This window comes from Urtica dioica, chromosome 12 (assembly GCF_054948205.1).
Source record: "Urtica dioica subsp. dioica isolate 48M chromosome 12, U.dioica_male_clone48M_v1_H2, whole genome shotgun sequence".
Classification (NCBI taxonomy): Eukaryota; Viridiplantae; Streptophyta; class Magnoliopsida; order Rosales; family Urticaceae; genus Urtica; species Urtica dioica.
In genome coordinates this window covers 7,781,013-7,797,311 of record NC_142767.1, presented here as the reverse complement: position 1 = coordinate 7,797,311, position 16,299 = coordinate 7,781,013, and the positions used below count along the sequence as shown (strand labels likewise).

Below are 16,299 nucleotides of genomic sequence, written 5' to 3'. Positions count from 1 at the left end.
TTATTAACTTTATTATTATTCTCTTCCGCACTAAATAATTAATTAGATTGTGCTCTAAATTATAATTAATAACATGATAATCGTATTTGGAGAATAAGATCGGTTCCAATCACCGATGTAAAGTATGCAAGTTAGACTCGACCCGACACCCGATAGATGGATTAGATATTCTCATAAGGTAGAATCAACTACCAACAAGGACGAGATCCTCATTTTGGAGATTGAAAACCATTTTTTAGTTAGTTGTTTCTTGGGTGGCTATTTATGGTGTCCGATGTCCATTGACTATGTAGGAGTTTATGAGTTTATCTCCGTCTTCGTGATAAGAAAATGTCTTAACAAATCTAGAGTAGGTTCAGTTTTGGACTTAGATTTTGATGATTTAATTTGTATTTTGTTCTCAGCATTTATAAATCATAGAGTGAATAGGATTTCTTGATGAAAAACAAAAACAAAAAGTGGAACCAAGTATTACTCTTAAATGATGATATCTGTTTTTTTCTTCTTATCACCACAAACCTGATAATACACATCAATAATAACAAACAAACATTCATGAATTAGACATTTGCTGACACCCACGAGAGATCTAATAATATGATATGGCCATAGAAGCATGATATTATTTACATGACCACGAAAATGAGAAGAAAAAAGGCTTTGTACTAGTCCTGTATCACGATTATTTTTTGCCATGTGGACCACTTCAAAGACACTAAAGACAACGACGTGAAATGATCTTCACTACTACTCGAAAAAGAATCATGAATGAAACATTCAACAGAATGACAAGAGTAATATAGTAAGTACTATTGCAGTTATTATATGACCATACTCTTATTCATTGTTGATATTTAATGAGTTTTGAACCCCATGCTTTTCTTGCTCTCCTCTTTTGCATTCACACTTCAGACTAGTTCCTGGGCCCCATAGCATAAAGGCATTTTTAATTAAGCTTAGCCAACAATTAAAGCATGGTTTTCCACAAAATACAGTCCTACTTTATCTCATAATTGAACTTTTTACGCAACATATATCAATGTAGCTCTCTAAAGGCCATGTGGATGTTTTGCACCATCTTATCTCTTTACTTTCATCACTGCCTTCTCTGCTTTATTTTTATGTCCTTTTTTTTTGGATTACAGAGTGAAATCATGGAAACTTCAAAGGATTGGTTAAGTAACTTTTCTACACCACTCTGTGCTGGCTGGGAAGAGAGAAAAAAAGAAAGTGACCATAAAGCACAAAGGCTAGTGTGATGAGAATGTCTACTTTCTTCCACCACTTGCAGCATTGAAGAATCAATTCTACAGAAAAACAATAAAAGAAAATAAAAAAGAGAAAAAAATAGGGATGAGGATTCAATATTACACAACCTAAAAAGGACCCCATGAAGCATGTCCAGATGTGTACAATTTAAGCAACAGAAAGTACAGCATGGCAAAAGTCTCTCTCTTTCTATCTTATTTATCCCTTAAAAACATCAAAATTACAAATTTGGTTACTAACAAACACTTTTTTTTATGGCACAAATTGATCCCAGCAGAAATATCATAATATATAGATATATATACAAACAGTGCACACTTAAACTAACTAATAAATAAAACCCCTTCATCTCCACCCAAAAAAAAAAAAAAAAAAAAAAAAACCCCCACCAAAAACAATTATGCTAAACAATGCCACACAGCAATCAAAGTAAAAAAAAAAATAAAGTTGTTAATGGATGAAAAGTCAGTAAGAGTGATGGTGGGTTTTAGGAGTCTAGATTCTGGAGCATAGAGGAGATACGATCCTCGTCGTGACACATAGAGACCAAGTCCAAGTAGTGCATGGCGTCCATGGGAAGAAGGCCTTCGAGGAAGAAGTTGAAGAGGCGAGAGTGGGTCCCGGGCATCGCGTCCAGAGACTCTTCCAACACTTTTCGCTGCCTCGGCTTGCTCAGCTCCGTCGCCTCGATGTACGGCAACACCTGTATCTCCTCCTCCACAAAGTGCTCTTTACAATGCTCCTGTATCATTTACTCCTAATCAGCTACTTAATTTGAATTAAACTACTTGATAAGTACTACAGTTATTCAATAACGGTGTGTCAAGGGCTGACCAGGAGAGATTTGAGGCGTTTAGAGAGGTTGGTGAAAGCCTCAAGGTAGGAAGGGCTTCCATTGTCCAAAACCCCAATGGATTTTATGTCTTCTTTTATTCCATTCATTATTGGCAAATGCCTTCCATGCTCTTCTGTCGCTGCTTTGCATATTCCTACACAAATATATTTATATATACCATCGTCTGTTACACACAACACAATCACTTTCTCTCCCCACAAACCTAACACCAAAAAAATCTCTCCTCTATTTACTGAACTGGATAATAATGATGAGATGTCATAAATATAGAGAGCATCAAACATCAAAGCCAAATTAATAAATTGGTAGGGTCACATGTCACATGTATTCGTTATCTCTTTATTTATTTTTTGTACGACATGTATTATTATCCAACTTTTTAATATCCATCCATCCGCATTTAATCACGAAAGAAACGGAAGCCACAGAATATCACTGTCAACATAAACAAAGCTTGTTCCACCAAAATCAATGTTGGTGACAACAATCGGTAATGAATTCTCATGGCACCAAGAAAATGAAACATTTAAGATGCATAAAGATTTAAATTTTCTCTAATTGATCACAGCAGAAAGATGAATGCTTTTAATCACAAAATCAGATCACAATAATTATCAGATAAAGCCAAAACTCCATATACTCGTTCAAAAAGCTCTGATTAACTACATCAAATTAAAATTTTGTTTGGTGGCGGTGGAGGGGATAATTTCCAATTAACCTCCCTAAAAATTAATAATAGAAAACAACTTTATGAGATAACACGCGAAAAGAGAGACAAAAAGACTCAAACTTGAGATGGGACAGCAAGTAAATTGTAACTAAAGCATTATATAATAAAAAGACATTGTGGGACAGTTCGGTACTACACCGGAGAGCTGGTAAAAAAAATACTACATTTCTAGCAAAAAAATCACATGTAAATTGTAACCAAGGCTTAAATGTTTCATTTGCAGCAAAAGATCACTTAATTGAGGACACAATACAAGACCTTACCAGAGGATCAAAATTGATTTTTTCTTCTTCTTTCTTTTCCGAAAAGCAGTTGAAACTAACGGCTCTCTCAACCCATAACATGCAGTAAAAAGACCAAAAGTTCATGAATTTATATTGCAACAAAACATGATTACGTTAAAAATTCAAGACCTTGTCAAAATTACAACACCTCCAGAATCCAATTTATAAGAAAATTAAATACATTAAAAAAACCCATCATAGAACCAACGAATCGATTTTTCTTTTCTTCTTTCCCGGATAAAGCAGATAAAATTAACGGCTTTCTCAACCTCAAGAACTCTTAATAAAATTATAAAAAAAGACTTCCAAAAATAATTGATTGAATATAAATAAAGAAAACTCAGGCTTTGACCATTTGAAGCATAAACACACACCATGCAATAAACATAAATAATAATAATAAATTCCGTATCATGAAAACGACTAAGATTATTTATAATGATTGATTTCCAATGACATTAAAAAAAAAGAATCTATGGAGGAAAGAAAGAGGAGTAACAAAGTACCTGGATCAGCAGAGTTGAGAATGGGAAACAGAATCCTCTCTTCCATCTGAGCATGTTCAAGCATGAGCTCAAGAAGCTGAGAATAGCTCCGATTGAACTTCTTCACCTCCATCTTCGGCGTCCCCACGCTCGGATCGCTCCTCCGCTTCCCTCCACGCGCTCCGAGGTCCTCCGACCACCGCAGAAGCCTCTCCACATGCCACGTCATACTCCGGTGCTGAAGCGCCGTCAGACTCACCACCCAGGGCTTCCCGTCCTCGGCGCGCGGCCTCAGCAACGGCGCGTGAGGGAAACGCGCCTCGATGTACTGGAGGAGCGCGTCGCGGGAGCCGGAGACGCGGTCGGAGCCGATCTCGATCAGCGGAGGGTCGGAGATCGTGGGCGTGAACTTGACGGGTACGCCTTTGTGCTGGAGAGCGAAGCGGATGTACGCCGTGTGTGGGCTGATCGGAGATCCGTACACACGGACGGTGGTGGATGAGGCGTGGTCGTGTGGGACGATCTCCGCCGTTGATTTCTTCTTTGTCTTCGACGGCGGTGGCGGAGTTGATTCCAGTAGCGATGGTGGCGCAAGAGGAGATTGGAACTTCTTTTCCTTGTGGAGGCAGTTCCCCATCTGTTCGATAGAATGCCTCTAAGAAGAAGAAGAAAAAAAGAGATCTGAAACCCCAGAACAATGAACTAAAACGTTGAGTGTAAAAGTAGATAAAGTACGGATTTTCGTCTGGGAGTGCGAAAATGTGGAAGAGATAGAAGAGTTGGTTAGAACTTAGAACAGGAAGCGGGTAAAAAAGCAAAAGGAGAGACGAAGAAGGAATATAAATAAACGAAAATGAAGATTCAAGCAAACGATTGTTCGTTTTTTATTATGTTTCTTTTTTTTCTTCTTGGTGTCCGGTTGGGATGGTCACTGGGGTAGTTGGATTTTTTTGGGTACTTCGAGAGAAGAGAAGTGAGAAATGCTTTTTTATTGTATTTATAATTTGAGAGAGAGAGAGAGAGAGAGAGAGAGAGAGAGAGAGAGAAGAGATTATTGGGAAAAAAGTGGACTCAGAAATACAATAACAATGGAGAAAGAGACTGGTGTGTATCAGTGTATGTGATGGGTAATAATCCTGTGGAGCTGAGGTGATACGACTGTTCTAGTGCGCCTCCTCGTCCCTCCCAAGACAAGTACTAGAAAAATTCTTTCACCATTAACGTCATATTTTCGATAAAAAAAAAATAACGTCATATTTTCTTATTTATTTATTTATTTTTCATTTTGGGAGGATTATTTAGGGAATTACTTACGTTATGATAATTTTAAAATAAAGAAATTGCAAGTGAAAGCAAGAAATTAGAAGGAGATCTCAGGTCACGACATGACTGGTACCAAAAGCATAATATAAAATTTTATATATTGGTATAAAATTCTTTGTTGGGCAGAGAAATCATGGCATGAAATATCACGTTGCTTCTATTATAATATAATGACGCTTCCTAATCTAATTTGAGGGTTGGTCAGTTGGATGATGATCTTGATCTTGACCCAGATACTTTAACATTTTTAATACATGGAATTAAATCTTAAATTTATGGAATTAAATCTTAAATTTAGTAAATCGTCTGTCCATTTCCGTAAGAATTGAGATATGTTTCTCTTTAACTAACCACTCACAGTCGCTATCAAATTTCTCTCTATTTATTTATTTAGTCTCTTTCTCTCTAATTCCCTTCTATCAAGATGAGGCATATCTTTGATGCAATCTGGTTTTATTTTCCCTGTTCTCTGTGGGTGCATACTAAACAAATCACATTTGAAAATAATAACAACAATAAAAACATTTTCACCGTCATTGCATATGCAATGTAGCCCACTGCCCACCCAAGCCCACCGATATATAATTCAATATCAATTAAAAAAAAATAAAATGAAACCCTTCTGTAGGGGTTTTTATTTTTCCCTTTCAAAGACTCGTATCACCTAATAACGAAAACAAAGCACTTGACTTGGGCCGTAGAGGTAGGCGAATTTGGATCTCTCTCAACGGTAATATAATGGTCTAAAAATCCTCCTAAAAGTCTTCCAATGAGCAATTAAACTAGCCGTTAAGCTCTGGAAGAGAGAGTCTAGGGCGACGCTCCTGGATTGAGATTGAGAGAGATGATGATTGGGATTGAAATCAAACCTCCCCGTCAGATTGACACGTAATTACAAATCCTCCGAGTCAGATTACCACTAAGCGACAACGGCAAAAAAAAAAATAATAATAAATAAATAACAAATCACTCACGAATACTAATATAGATCAAATTCAACTAAAAGCAAGGGGAGCGTATGGCATAAAAAAAAATTGAATAAATAAAAATAAAAATCAGTATCAATCTCAGAGCCTTTAAAACGAAGCGAACACATGAATAACAAATGGTATAGATAAAATAATAAGACCAGAATGCTTATGTATTGTAGGAAAGAACCAGAAGGCAGAGTTTAAGGTGCATGTTTACATACATGGTTCTATATATTGGGCACACACACACACTTGGAATGTACATGACGTGTTGTACTACAAACCAAATGAAGAACAACATGACTACGTTGATATCTAAAACACCTCTGCTTTTCCCCACTTTTTTTTTTAAGTTGGTTTATTGAATTAACATTTGAAACCTCCACAGGCTATGAGCCACAGTATGACGATCAAGACGAGCACCGCTCCGGCGACCATCAGCTTCATTTGGAGGCTCTGCAGCCACATTTTCCGTCGCAATTGCCTTCCTTGCCTTTGGAAGCTGTCGGCCTGCATTCACCAACAAAATATTCACAATGATTAGAATACAGTCTCTTCTTCGCTTCATCACGGTCACAAGACACACAATCAAATAAAGTTTTACAATACCTGAAACTGAAGGCTTTCAGTCTTGTCAACCAGAAGTTCAATCCTTTCGCCACGGTCCAAAACCTGCCAACACCATAAACATCAGGTTTGTTTGTGCTCACAATCACTCATAACTTCCAAATATTCTGATAAGAACCACCATGTTCCATTGATGAATGATAAAGAAAATACAAGATTAAACCCAAGTATTAGAGAGATCTGGAACTCTCCCAAAAGGCTAAAGCCCAAATTCCAACTAATTTTCCCCCTATCTCAGCTCATATTTATAGGCTAGCACTTTTAATAATACTAATTCTAACCCCTAACATTTAACTAATTATTTGACTATCTAAAGTATCATCACAATCGTTCCTGCATAGAGCTTTGGCTATATAGGAAAGCACGACACACAAGGCCTTAGAAAACCACCATCACTATTTTTATATAACTTTGGTGTCCGGGTTTGAGCCGACTAAATTCCACGAGGCCCTGACATTATCGATTGGGAGACTACCCCAGTGGGCCCAATTGTGTGTCCCGAGGGAATCAAATCGGTTTCAAGAATCGCCCTTACCACTAGACCAACTCCTTGGGGTTAAAAGCCATCACTTTTACTAAACCATGATAAACCTTTGAGCACAGATAAAACTCACCTTGAAGCATATATTTGCATACCTAGCAACTATTCAAGTTCCCTAAAGCAATTCCAGTAATCCTTTGAGCACTCATATAAAGGCTAAGTTCACATTGTAATATAACTTATAAGGACTCCTATAGGCCAGTCCAGTATTCTTAATCCGCCGCCTGCATTGTAGCATTATTCAACCATTTTGCCAAATATTGCTATTATCAGTAAGAGCAGTACTAGCAAAAACCTCTATATTTCTACAGTTATTTGTTCTTTACAGTAACCAAAAAGAAAAAGGTAATGGCTAGATTGATAAAGTAGAAAGTATAGTTTCACGAACTAAGAAAAATAACCCAAGTACAGGTGGAATGTATATGGTCAAGCTGACTATTCAGTCAAGACAAGATGCACTTCGAACCAGAAAATATTGCAGTACTACCATGCGGACTGACTGAAACATGAACTTGTTCACTGACAGATTGGACCACATAAGCATCAATTATGTATTACCCCCAGTGTACTGAGTAAATTATTTGCTGCCTCAGACATGTGTTGGTCACTTGTACATTTGACTGTGCTTTAATCGTTCTTTCAACAAAAATCTGGTACATTTGTTGCAGCACATAAATGTGTGTATGTTTGTGGCTGCCATTGCCAATAATTTATAGAGCTACTTGAATTTCTCTACATGCTGGACTTGGTAATCACCACCATGTGAAATGACTATGCTCTTCGTCAAGGGTGGTTTTATATCTAATCATGTAGCCCAACTTATTTACATATTCTATGAATAAAATACGCTTCTACCTTGACAAAGGTAATTAAGTTAAATAAATTCATAAGTAAGAAACACTAGTTCCTTCATTATCAAGATAATTAACAATCACGTTAACCCCAAATCTGAATGCAATGAGCAAAAAATCAAAATCAGGCATGTAATACAAATAAACAGAGACATTAGCAGCACAGTCTATCACTTTCGGTTACTGATTACCATCACAATTAGTTGGACATAGAATAAGATGCTTCAACATTGGCATGCAGTTAAGGATAAATAAACCTATTTATTATAGCCTCTACTTTTTCTCGACATGTGACATAGTGAAATATGCTCAAACATTTCAGTTACAAAATATTTTAACATACAGATGAAGAAATAGATTTGGGAAAACTTTTCTTATCATTACTAATTCAAAATTAGGTCCGATAGAAGCAACTATCTCTCATGTCAATCATTACAAAGTTCCACCACATACCAAGGAAAGAAAAACAAAACACCTTCTCCAATCCCAAATTCAATATTTTAAACAAACATAAATACCATTTATTAATCACCCAAACCAGCTATTTACAATCTTTGGATAAAATAAAAAAATATATTAAGAATAAGCATACCTTTTCAATGTTATCCATCATTATACCCTTGACCTCTGTGATTTGAGCCTTCAATTTCGAAAGCTTGCTGATTTCTTCAGGATGCTCCATGCAATACTCCATGTGCTCCCTGAGCCTTGGTCTGTTGGAGCGAAGCAACAAAGTTATAAGCCCAAAGGCCCCAAACAACATTGCACGAGAAAGTTTACAAAAAAATGCACGAAATTCAAATTTCAAATCAATAAGAGCACAATACACACCCGAATTCCCTATCAAGATTGTAAGCGATGCCAAACCGATCTTCAAACAAGTCATCATCCTCATCATCATCGGCAAGAGGGTGTGGCCCCTCGTCTTTAATGCTTGCTCCATAACGCTCTCTGAAATCGTCCTTCACTTTGTCGAGAAACACAAAAGGAACACTCCTTCCAGTTGTTTCATCAGCAACAACAAGGAAAACTGCAAGACCCGCAAACCATCTTCAGTCACTCAATACAACAACCAAAACCAGATGCGATTTTGGGATATCCAATCAATCATAGAGAGATTCAATACCAAATGCATTGTCGATGAGGAAGTTGAAGGTGTATCCATCACAAGAGTAGGTGAACTTGCTGCTATTGGAAGGAAGCTTTTGCAAGCATTGCACGGCAATGGTGCTAAAGTTTCCCGAGAAAGACGTGTGCTCCGCCAAAACAACATTACCTTTCGCGACAAAACTATAAATCAACCCTTTGTGACTCATCTTTAGTTGTTACCTCAAATGCACCAGGGAAAAGAGAAATTCTCTCCAAGACCTAAATGCAACACTAAGACATCAAAATTTTATTGATATACGCATAACGAAAACAAAAACAAAATTGGGACCCCGAAACATGAGAAAACCCCAGAATTACTCAAAATCAATTAACATAGAAAAATCAAACCACCCTAGATTCAAGCTGGATCGATTCTGAAACAATAAAGATATTCAAGAGAGCATATCATCGTACAGTTTCAGCTTTGTAAATCTTCTACTGTTCTTAAACCTAACAAAGATTTCCGTTTAAAGTTCATTTCCGCTATTCTTTAATGTTTCCCCATTTTCTGGGCGGCCAAACAAAGATGTAACGAGAAAACAAAATACTCCTACAAAATTGGATCACAGAACCGAATACTTAATTACAGATTACTCCAAATTATGAATAGGTCGATCCGAAATATAATTATGGCGATTAGACAGAGAAACGATTAGAGGAAGGACTGACCTTGACGACGCAGCGATCGAATCGAGGCAATTGAAGAGCGATCAAGGAAACTAAAACCCTGAGAAAGAGAGAGATAGAGATGTAAGGATTTCAGGAAGAAGAGGAGAGAAGATTGCTTAGTGTGTAAGAGTTGTGGTTGGAGTTATTTTCCGATGGCGACGTGATTTTAGGCGTTTTTATAACATAACTTAAATGAATCCACCGAAGACTCGTAGTTACTTGTATGCAAGTAGAACGTGGAAATTAGATGTGAAATTTCGTGTTGAGTAGAAATGAGGAAGAATTTTTTATTTTATTTTATTTTTTTTTATTTTTTTTTATTTATAGAAATTTAGCGATATTAGCCACATAAACATTAGCGTTTACGTTTTAACTAATGTTTTGTGAATTTTCGTAAATAGCCAAAATATTTCGTAAATAGCTAAAATATGACGTAGATAACATTATTTACTAGAAATTTACTCTGTTTTTTTTTATAATGTAAATAGATTTACGTGATTATTTACCAAAAATTAACGAAAAGTTGACTATTTGATCATTTTTAACGTTTCATATGATGAGATAGCTCACTGGACCCTTTTTTAACTACTGCTTATGCGATAAACTATTTTTATTTTCTACAAAAATTCGACCACAGTGATCGTGAGATGGTTTTCTGTAGACCTTTGTGTGCATTATCTAAAAGACCCAACTTCGGAAGTGTTTGACGACCTTTATTCAACTAGTTTTATGTAAAAAAAAGGGCGATCTAGAAACAACGTAGCCAATTTCAAACGTAATTTTAAGGATCTAGTTAACGTTTGGTAAATTTTGTAATCTAATAATTTACTGAAATAAATGAATAAAAAATACAAGAATATATACCCTTAATTAAATAAACACTTACCCCACTATAATTTATTAACAAAAATAAAATAAATAAATGACAAATATAGTCAAACACAAACAAAAAATAACTCTTCCTATTATAGAATACAAAAATCCCTAAAGTTGCGTTTCTACAACAAATGTATTATTATTAACACAAAATAAACATAAATTAACACAAATAAACATAAATACACACATGAATCTGAATCCGATAAAGTTGTAGAGAGAGAGAGAGAGAGAGAGAGAGAGAGAGAGAGAGAGAGAGAGATGCACACCCACTCGAGGTTTGACAAGCTTTGGTGGTTCTTCGCCTCAAACGACGAGGATGCGTTCGATGGAATGAGCCAAAGATGTTTGAGAGGTCCGTTCAGATCGTGAATCCGACTTTGTGGTCGAGAATGAGAGACGATGAATCTTCCATGAGCATTAACTCGACGATGGCGGCTGAGATCTGACTTCGTTGTCAAGGACAACCGACAGCGAGTCATGGATATGACTTCATGGTCAAGGACGGGCGACAACGAGATCAGCAATTTGGTTCCGGACACCGATGACTCTGCGATGACGAGATCAGTAATTCGGCTCCAACATAGGTTGGCTCTTCCAAAATATCTGCATCTAAATCGCTCAATGGGGATACACAGTCTTCGCCGCCGATCTGCTCGGCCATGGCTGCTCCTACGGATTCTGAGGATACCTCGGCGACATGAACGTCGTCGCCGCCGGTGCTTCTCTCTCCTTCTTCCCCGGAACTCGTTGGAGCTCCGATCACGCCTCTCTCCCGAGTTCTTCGGAGAATCCAGGCATCGCCACCATCATTATGTACTTTCAATGAGATAATAATTGTGTAATTTTTCAGAGAGAGTAAATGAATACCTAATATATTATTAAAAGCTAATATTTTCATTAGTTATTTATTTTAATTCAAATAACTGTTTAAAGCAAAAAGGACAACATCGTAAGAAAAAAATTGATTTAATTGTCACGTCATCAAAATTAGCTATTTTACTAAAAATCTTGAAACGTTGACTAGTTTGCAATTCCAATGTTTCACATGGCTTAGTCCGTGTAATTTTTAAATTTTTTTACAATAGTCTATGTAATTTTAATTATAAAATAATCAGAATAATTAACCCTATTAAATGGCTTCTAGAAATGGATTTCGGACCGGTCGGCGTTTGTGCTGGATTGCGGGCAACAAAAAATTCAGTCCTAGTGCAACAGATTATACATTATTTGAAGACAAAAAATAAGAAGAAAGGGTCCTAGTGCAAGAGATTATACATTCTTTGAAGAAGAAAAATAAGAAGAAAAGGCAAAACGGCCTCATAGTAATCAAATTGGATTAAAAAAAATCAAATTGGATCTAAGCGATTATCACAAAGTGGAATGAGTCTACGTCGACATGGTGCTCAAGACAGTATGATTTGAGGACCATACTCATAGATTTATAAATACGTGTATCTTGGCCATATTTTTATAAAAAAAAAAAAGCAAAATAATCAACTTAAACATTAGGAATCGCTAACTAGCCAACGTTTTGTAAATATTAAGTAAATAGCCACTAAAATGACGTGGACCTAAGATTTTTTTTACACTTTCCAGTTTGTGTCATTTCCTTTTTTGAATCCGAATTTTTTTAAAATTTGAATTTTTTCAATTCTTCCGGAATTCAAAGTGAACATAATCGTAATGTTTAATTCGGATTTTTTTTAGCAACCGATTAAATACGTGGGTTTGTTTTTTCCTTATTTCGTTTCCATATATATGATGTTATTAATTTCAATTTTCTTTAATTCGATTCCTTATTTTGTTTTCTTATTAGTTGTATTTCCTTAATAGTTGTATTTCAAGCGCTCATTCTTTTTCATTCAAACTTCTGGAAATTGCATCGATTCTCACTGTGGTTGGGGTTTTTTTTTATGGAATCAGGTGTGGTTCTTTATTTTTGAATATTTCTGCCGTAATTGCACAGGTTTAAGTTAAATTACCCTTTAATTTACATATATTTACTGTCGCTGTCATTTACATTGATTTACCAAAAATTTTGTAAATATTTATTGTAATGAGTGCAAAGTTTTTATTTACTTATATTTACTATTATCACAAGTTCATACTCCATTACTAAAGTAAATGCGAATAAATCATTCAAGTATTTTTTTCTTGCCACTTGGTGCGTTGGTCCATGGATTCCACTATTGTAGGCCTGTCATTTCAGTGGATGGCACATTTCTGAAAGGAAAATCACATGATACGTTACTCTTGGCGTCCCATGTTGTCGATCGTTTTCGGAAAACCCGGAACGCCGAGAAGACACACCGCTCAAAAGGCCGATGGTCAGGTCGGAGGTCCTGAAGAACGGTAAGCCTTCTGTCACGACTCACTAGCAAGTCCTCGTGCTGAAACTTTCAGCTCCTCGCGTCGAGTCACTCTCCTCGAGTCGAGCTTCGTTCCTCGAGTTGAGTCACTCTACCCGAGTCGAGCCTCGCTCCTCGAGTCGAGTCGTTCTCCTCGAGTCGAGCCTCGCTCCTCGAGTCAAGTCACCCTCCTCGAGTAGAGACTTTTATGTTTCACGCGACTTGCATGATATCCGAAGCTCCGAAGACCCACAGGACGAATAAAACGAATTCCCTTAGACCCACCAAAGGCCATCCAGGCGCGTGCCACGCCAAGCACGCCGCGTGTCCCTTAGGGAGAGAGCGCGCGCACGGCGAGGCGCGCACACATAGCGTTTTACGCGCCGCGCTGACTGGCCGCGCGCCACGTGTGGCAGACCATGCACCGTGCGCCACGCGGGGCACTCTGCGCCGCGCGCACGCTGCGCTCCTCCTCTTGGTGGGGCGCGCGCCCCTAGTCCCACATGGACGAGAAACAAGCCTCTTAAGGCCCTCCAACTACTATAAATACTCACTCTCATTGAGGGGGAAGCATCCAATTCATTCCCATTGAGTCTCTTGAATACTCGCCATCCTCTCTGCTTCTCTTGATGCCATCTTTGGCCTGAAGCGCTCTCTACAAGTTTCTCTCGTTCTCAAGGGTTCCGAAGCACTCTCGGGGACTCCCGAACGTCGCTCCCTCTGATCGAACACCGAGACTAGCGCTGCCCAGACACGCTCCTAGGGTTTTCCACTGAAAATCTCCTACGCGTTTAACACACTAGACGCATCCGCGATTTTCGACAAAAAATCGCCTACGCACCCTATGCGTCCCACGAGGTTCTGAGACGTCATCGAGGACTCCTCCGCACTCCGTCTCCTTTGTCGAGGACTCCTCCGCACTCACTCTCATTGAGGGGGAAGCATCCAATTCATTCCCATTGAGTCTCTTGAATACTCGCCCTCCTCTCTGCTTCTCTTGATGCCATCTTTGGCCTGAAGCGCTCTCTACAAGTTTCTCTCGTTCTCAAGGGTTCCGAAGCACTCTCGGGGACTCCCGAACGTCGCTCCCTCTGATCGAACACCGAGACTAGCGCTGCCCAGACACGCTCCTAGGGTTTTCCACTGAAAATCTCCTACGCGTTTAACACACTAGACGCATCCGCGATTTTCGACAAAAAATCGCCTACGCACCCTATGCGTCCCACGAGGTTCTGAGACGTCATCGAGGACTCCTCCGCACTCCGTCTCCTTTGTCGAGAACACCCTCTAGGCTCCGCGCCTCACGCTGCGTTACATACGCCTTGAACTACGTTCTGACCTGATCCCACGCACAAGTACGTAGGTAGCCTACACAAATGGCACGGTCACTCCTTCTATTCCCCCTTTCTCTCCTCCGAGAAGCCCTCCGACTGGAGAAAACCCAGCTCAGACTTTCGAGTTCACACCTTTGGCTCGAGTGAGGCCACTTAGTCCGGCCTTGGGTCGAACCACCCGAAGTTTTCAATAGTTGTTCATTTTCGTGCGACAACATTTTGACGCTAGAAGGAGAGGACTTCCCGACTTATTCAGCCCGAAATCCCTTCTGTCCATCTTCTTCTTTTCTCTTGAAGACTCGACTTTCTCGGACTCGAGAAAAGATGAGTAGTCAGCCACCCATACGTTCTGAGGGTATTAACAACACTGATAACGCTACTGGGACCAAAAAATACTTCTTGCGCTCCCGAGCGCATAGTGACGAAGAGTCGCTCCCTGAAGAGAGCTCGACCCGCTCACCATCTCCATCTCCAGATAGCAGGGACGACGATGCAAGATGTCGCTTCCAGTACCATGTGCCAAGCTTTTAGTCTTACCTTGGCCGACTGGCTGCGAAACAACCTAAAGGCGACCTAGTCTCTCGCCAACTAAAGGTGAAGAACGCGAGGTACCACAGTCGACTGGCTGCGAAACAACCTACGCATAACGCGGTGACCCTTGATGGGGATCCCGAAGGCCTCAATGAGGAAAGTCGCGATCGCGACCCTGATTACGAGGGTACTCGCGATTCGGAGGACATCGAGACTTATCTCACAAAGGATGGGGAACTCCCCGCTGTGAATGAAGCCGGTCCTTCAAACCTCTTACCCAAGACAGGGGATGTGTCAGCGGCCTCCCAAGAGGGGAACTCCCGACGTTCGGCCCTTGACCGACTTGGTCAAAGGGAGAATGTTGCGGAAAGTCAGGGCATGTAGAGAGCGCGCTGTCGTAGACAAAGCCTGCGCCTCCATGCGGTAAGCTCGATCTTAGGGATCATCTTACTGCTCAAGGCAATGAGCGTGGCAATGACAAGATAGAGCGACTAAGCTGTCGGCCAAACATCCCCCTGGTAGCCCCAACTAACGGGAACCGCCGCACGGGTCAAGGGTCTAATGAGAGGCGGCAGGTGACTCCTCCCGAACAGGGAGTTACTCTGACTACCGGTCTTGATGTGATCACAATGATCCACAATCTTTGAAATGAAGTACGAGATCTCCGAAAATACGGAATAGGCGGAAGTGCCTATGGTGTCGTTGAGGAGAATTCCTCGCATTTCACGGCTCAGATATTGGCCGAGGTATGTACATGAAATTTCAAACTCCCGAACCTCGCCCCCTATGATGGAAAAACGGATCCCGCTTACCACATCCAGCATTATGAAACCTGGATGACGATGTAGGGTGTCGCTCCCGGTGCCATGTGCCAAGCATTTAGTCTTACCCTCGTCGGACCTAGTTTCGAGTGGTTCAAGAACTTAGAAAGCATCCACTCGTTCAAGGACCTGAAGGACATGTTCCTAGCACGGTTCGCCACATCTATGGTAAAAGAAGACCAAGATGTACATGTGGTCAATCAGGCAAGAGAGTGGTGAGTCTCTTAGGCGATACCTTGCCCGATTCACCGAAGAGTCGAACAAGGTCGACCGCTTTTGACGATGGTGACGCAATTGCCGCTATGATTGAAGGCTTGCGCACAAGTGATTTCCTTAAGTCAGTCATTGGCCGTGTCCCTTCTACCATGGCCGAGAGTATGACTCGAGCCAAGACCTTCATGGGAGTCGAAGATTACCTCGACGGCCGCAAGAGCAACAATCAAAACTCTCGACGTCGAGACGAACCTAGCCACGAGCAAGGCGACTCCCGTAAAAGACGAAATAAAGGGAATCAGGCTTCCAACAGCCAACCCCTTACACCCTAGAAGACGCGACTTGCGGAAGACTTTAAAGGGTATTCGTCGTTCACACCACTGAACATGATGCCGGATCGGATCCTGGCTTTGGCACG

At 39.8% G+C, this 16,299-nt stretch overlaps 2 protein-coding genes across 3 annotated transcripts; both read right to left on the bottom strand.

Annotated features, from left to right (window-relative positions):
- Positions 1–1,331: 1,331 nt before the first annotated feature.
- LOC149378876 (hemerythrin HHE cation-binding domain protein) lies at positions 1,332–4,739 on the bottom strand. The gene is made up of 3 exons (XM_089603274.1): positions 3,646–4,739; positions 2,104–2,258; positions 1,332–2,011 (listed from the first exon to the last, which is right to left on the bottom strand). The coding sequence occupies exons 1-3, from the start codon at positions 4,259–4,261 to the stop codon at positions 1,757–1,759; spliced, it is 1,026 nt and encodes a 341-aa protein (XP_089459400.1). The 5' UTR covers positions 4,262–4,739; the 3' UTR covers positions 1,332–1,756.
- A 1,303-nt stretch (positions 4,740–6,042) lies between these two features.
- VAMP727 (vesicle-associated membrane protein 727) lies at positions 6,043–9,973 on the bottom strand. Of its 2 annotated transcripts, none has more exons than XM_089602762.1 (6): positions 9,756–9,973; positions 9,064–9,317; positions 8,769–8,967; positions 8,530–8,650; positions 6,528–6,590; positions 6,043–6,428 (listed from the first exon to the last, which is right to left on the bottom strand). In XM_089602762.1, exons 2-6 carry the CDS (start codon positions 9,251–9,253, stop codon positions 6,285–6,287), a joined length of 717 nt encoding a protein of 238 aa, XP_089458888.1. In that variant the 5' UTR covers positions 9,254–9,317; positions 9,756–9,973; the 3' UTR covers positions 6,043–6,284. The 2 variants fall into 2 exon arrangements, with proteins under 2 accessions (XP_089458888.1, XP_089458887.1); XM_089602761.1 differs by having other exon boundaries at positions 9,064–9,305.
- Between the last annotated feature and the right edge of the window lie 6,326 nt (positions 9,974–16,299).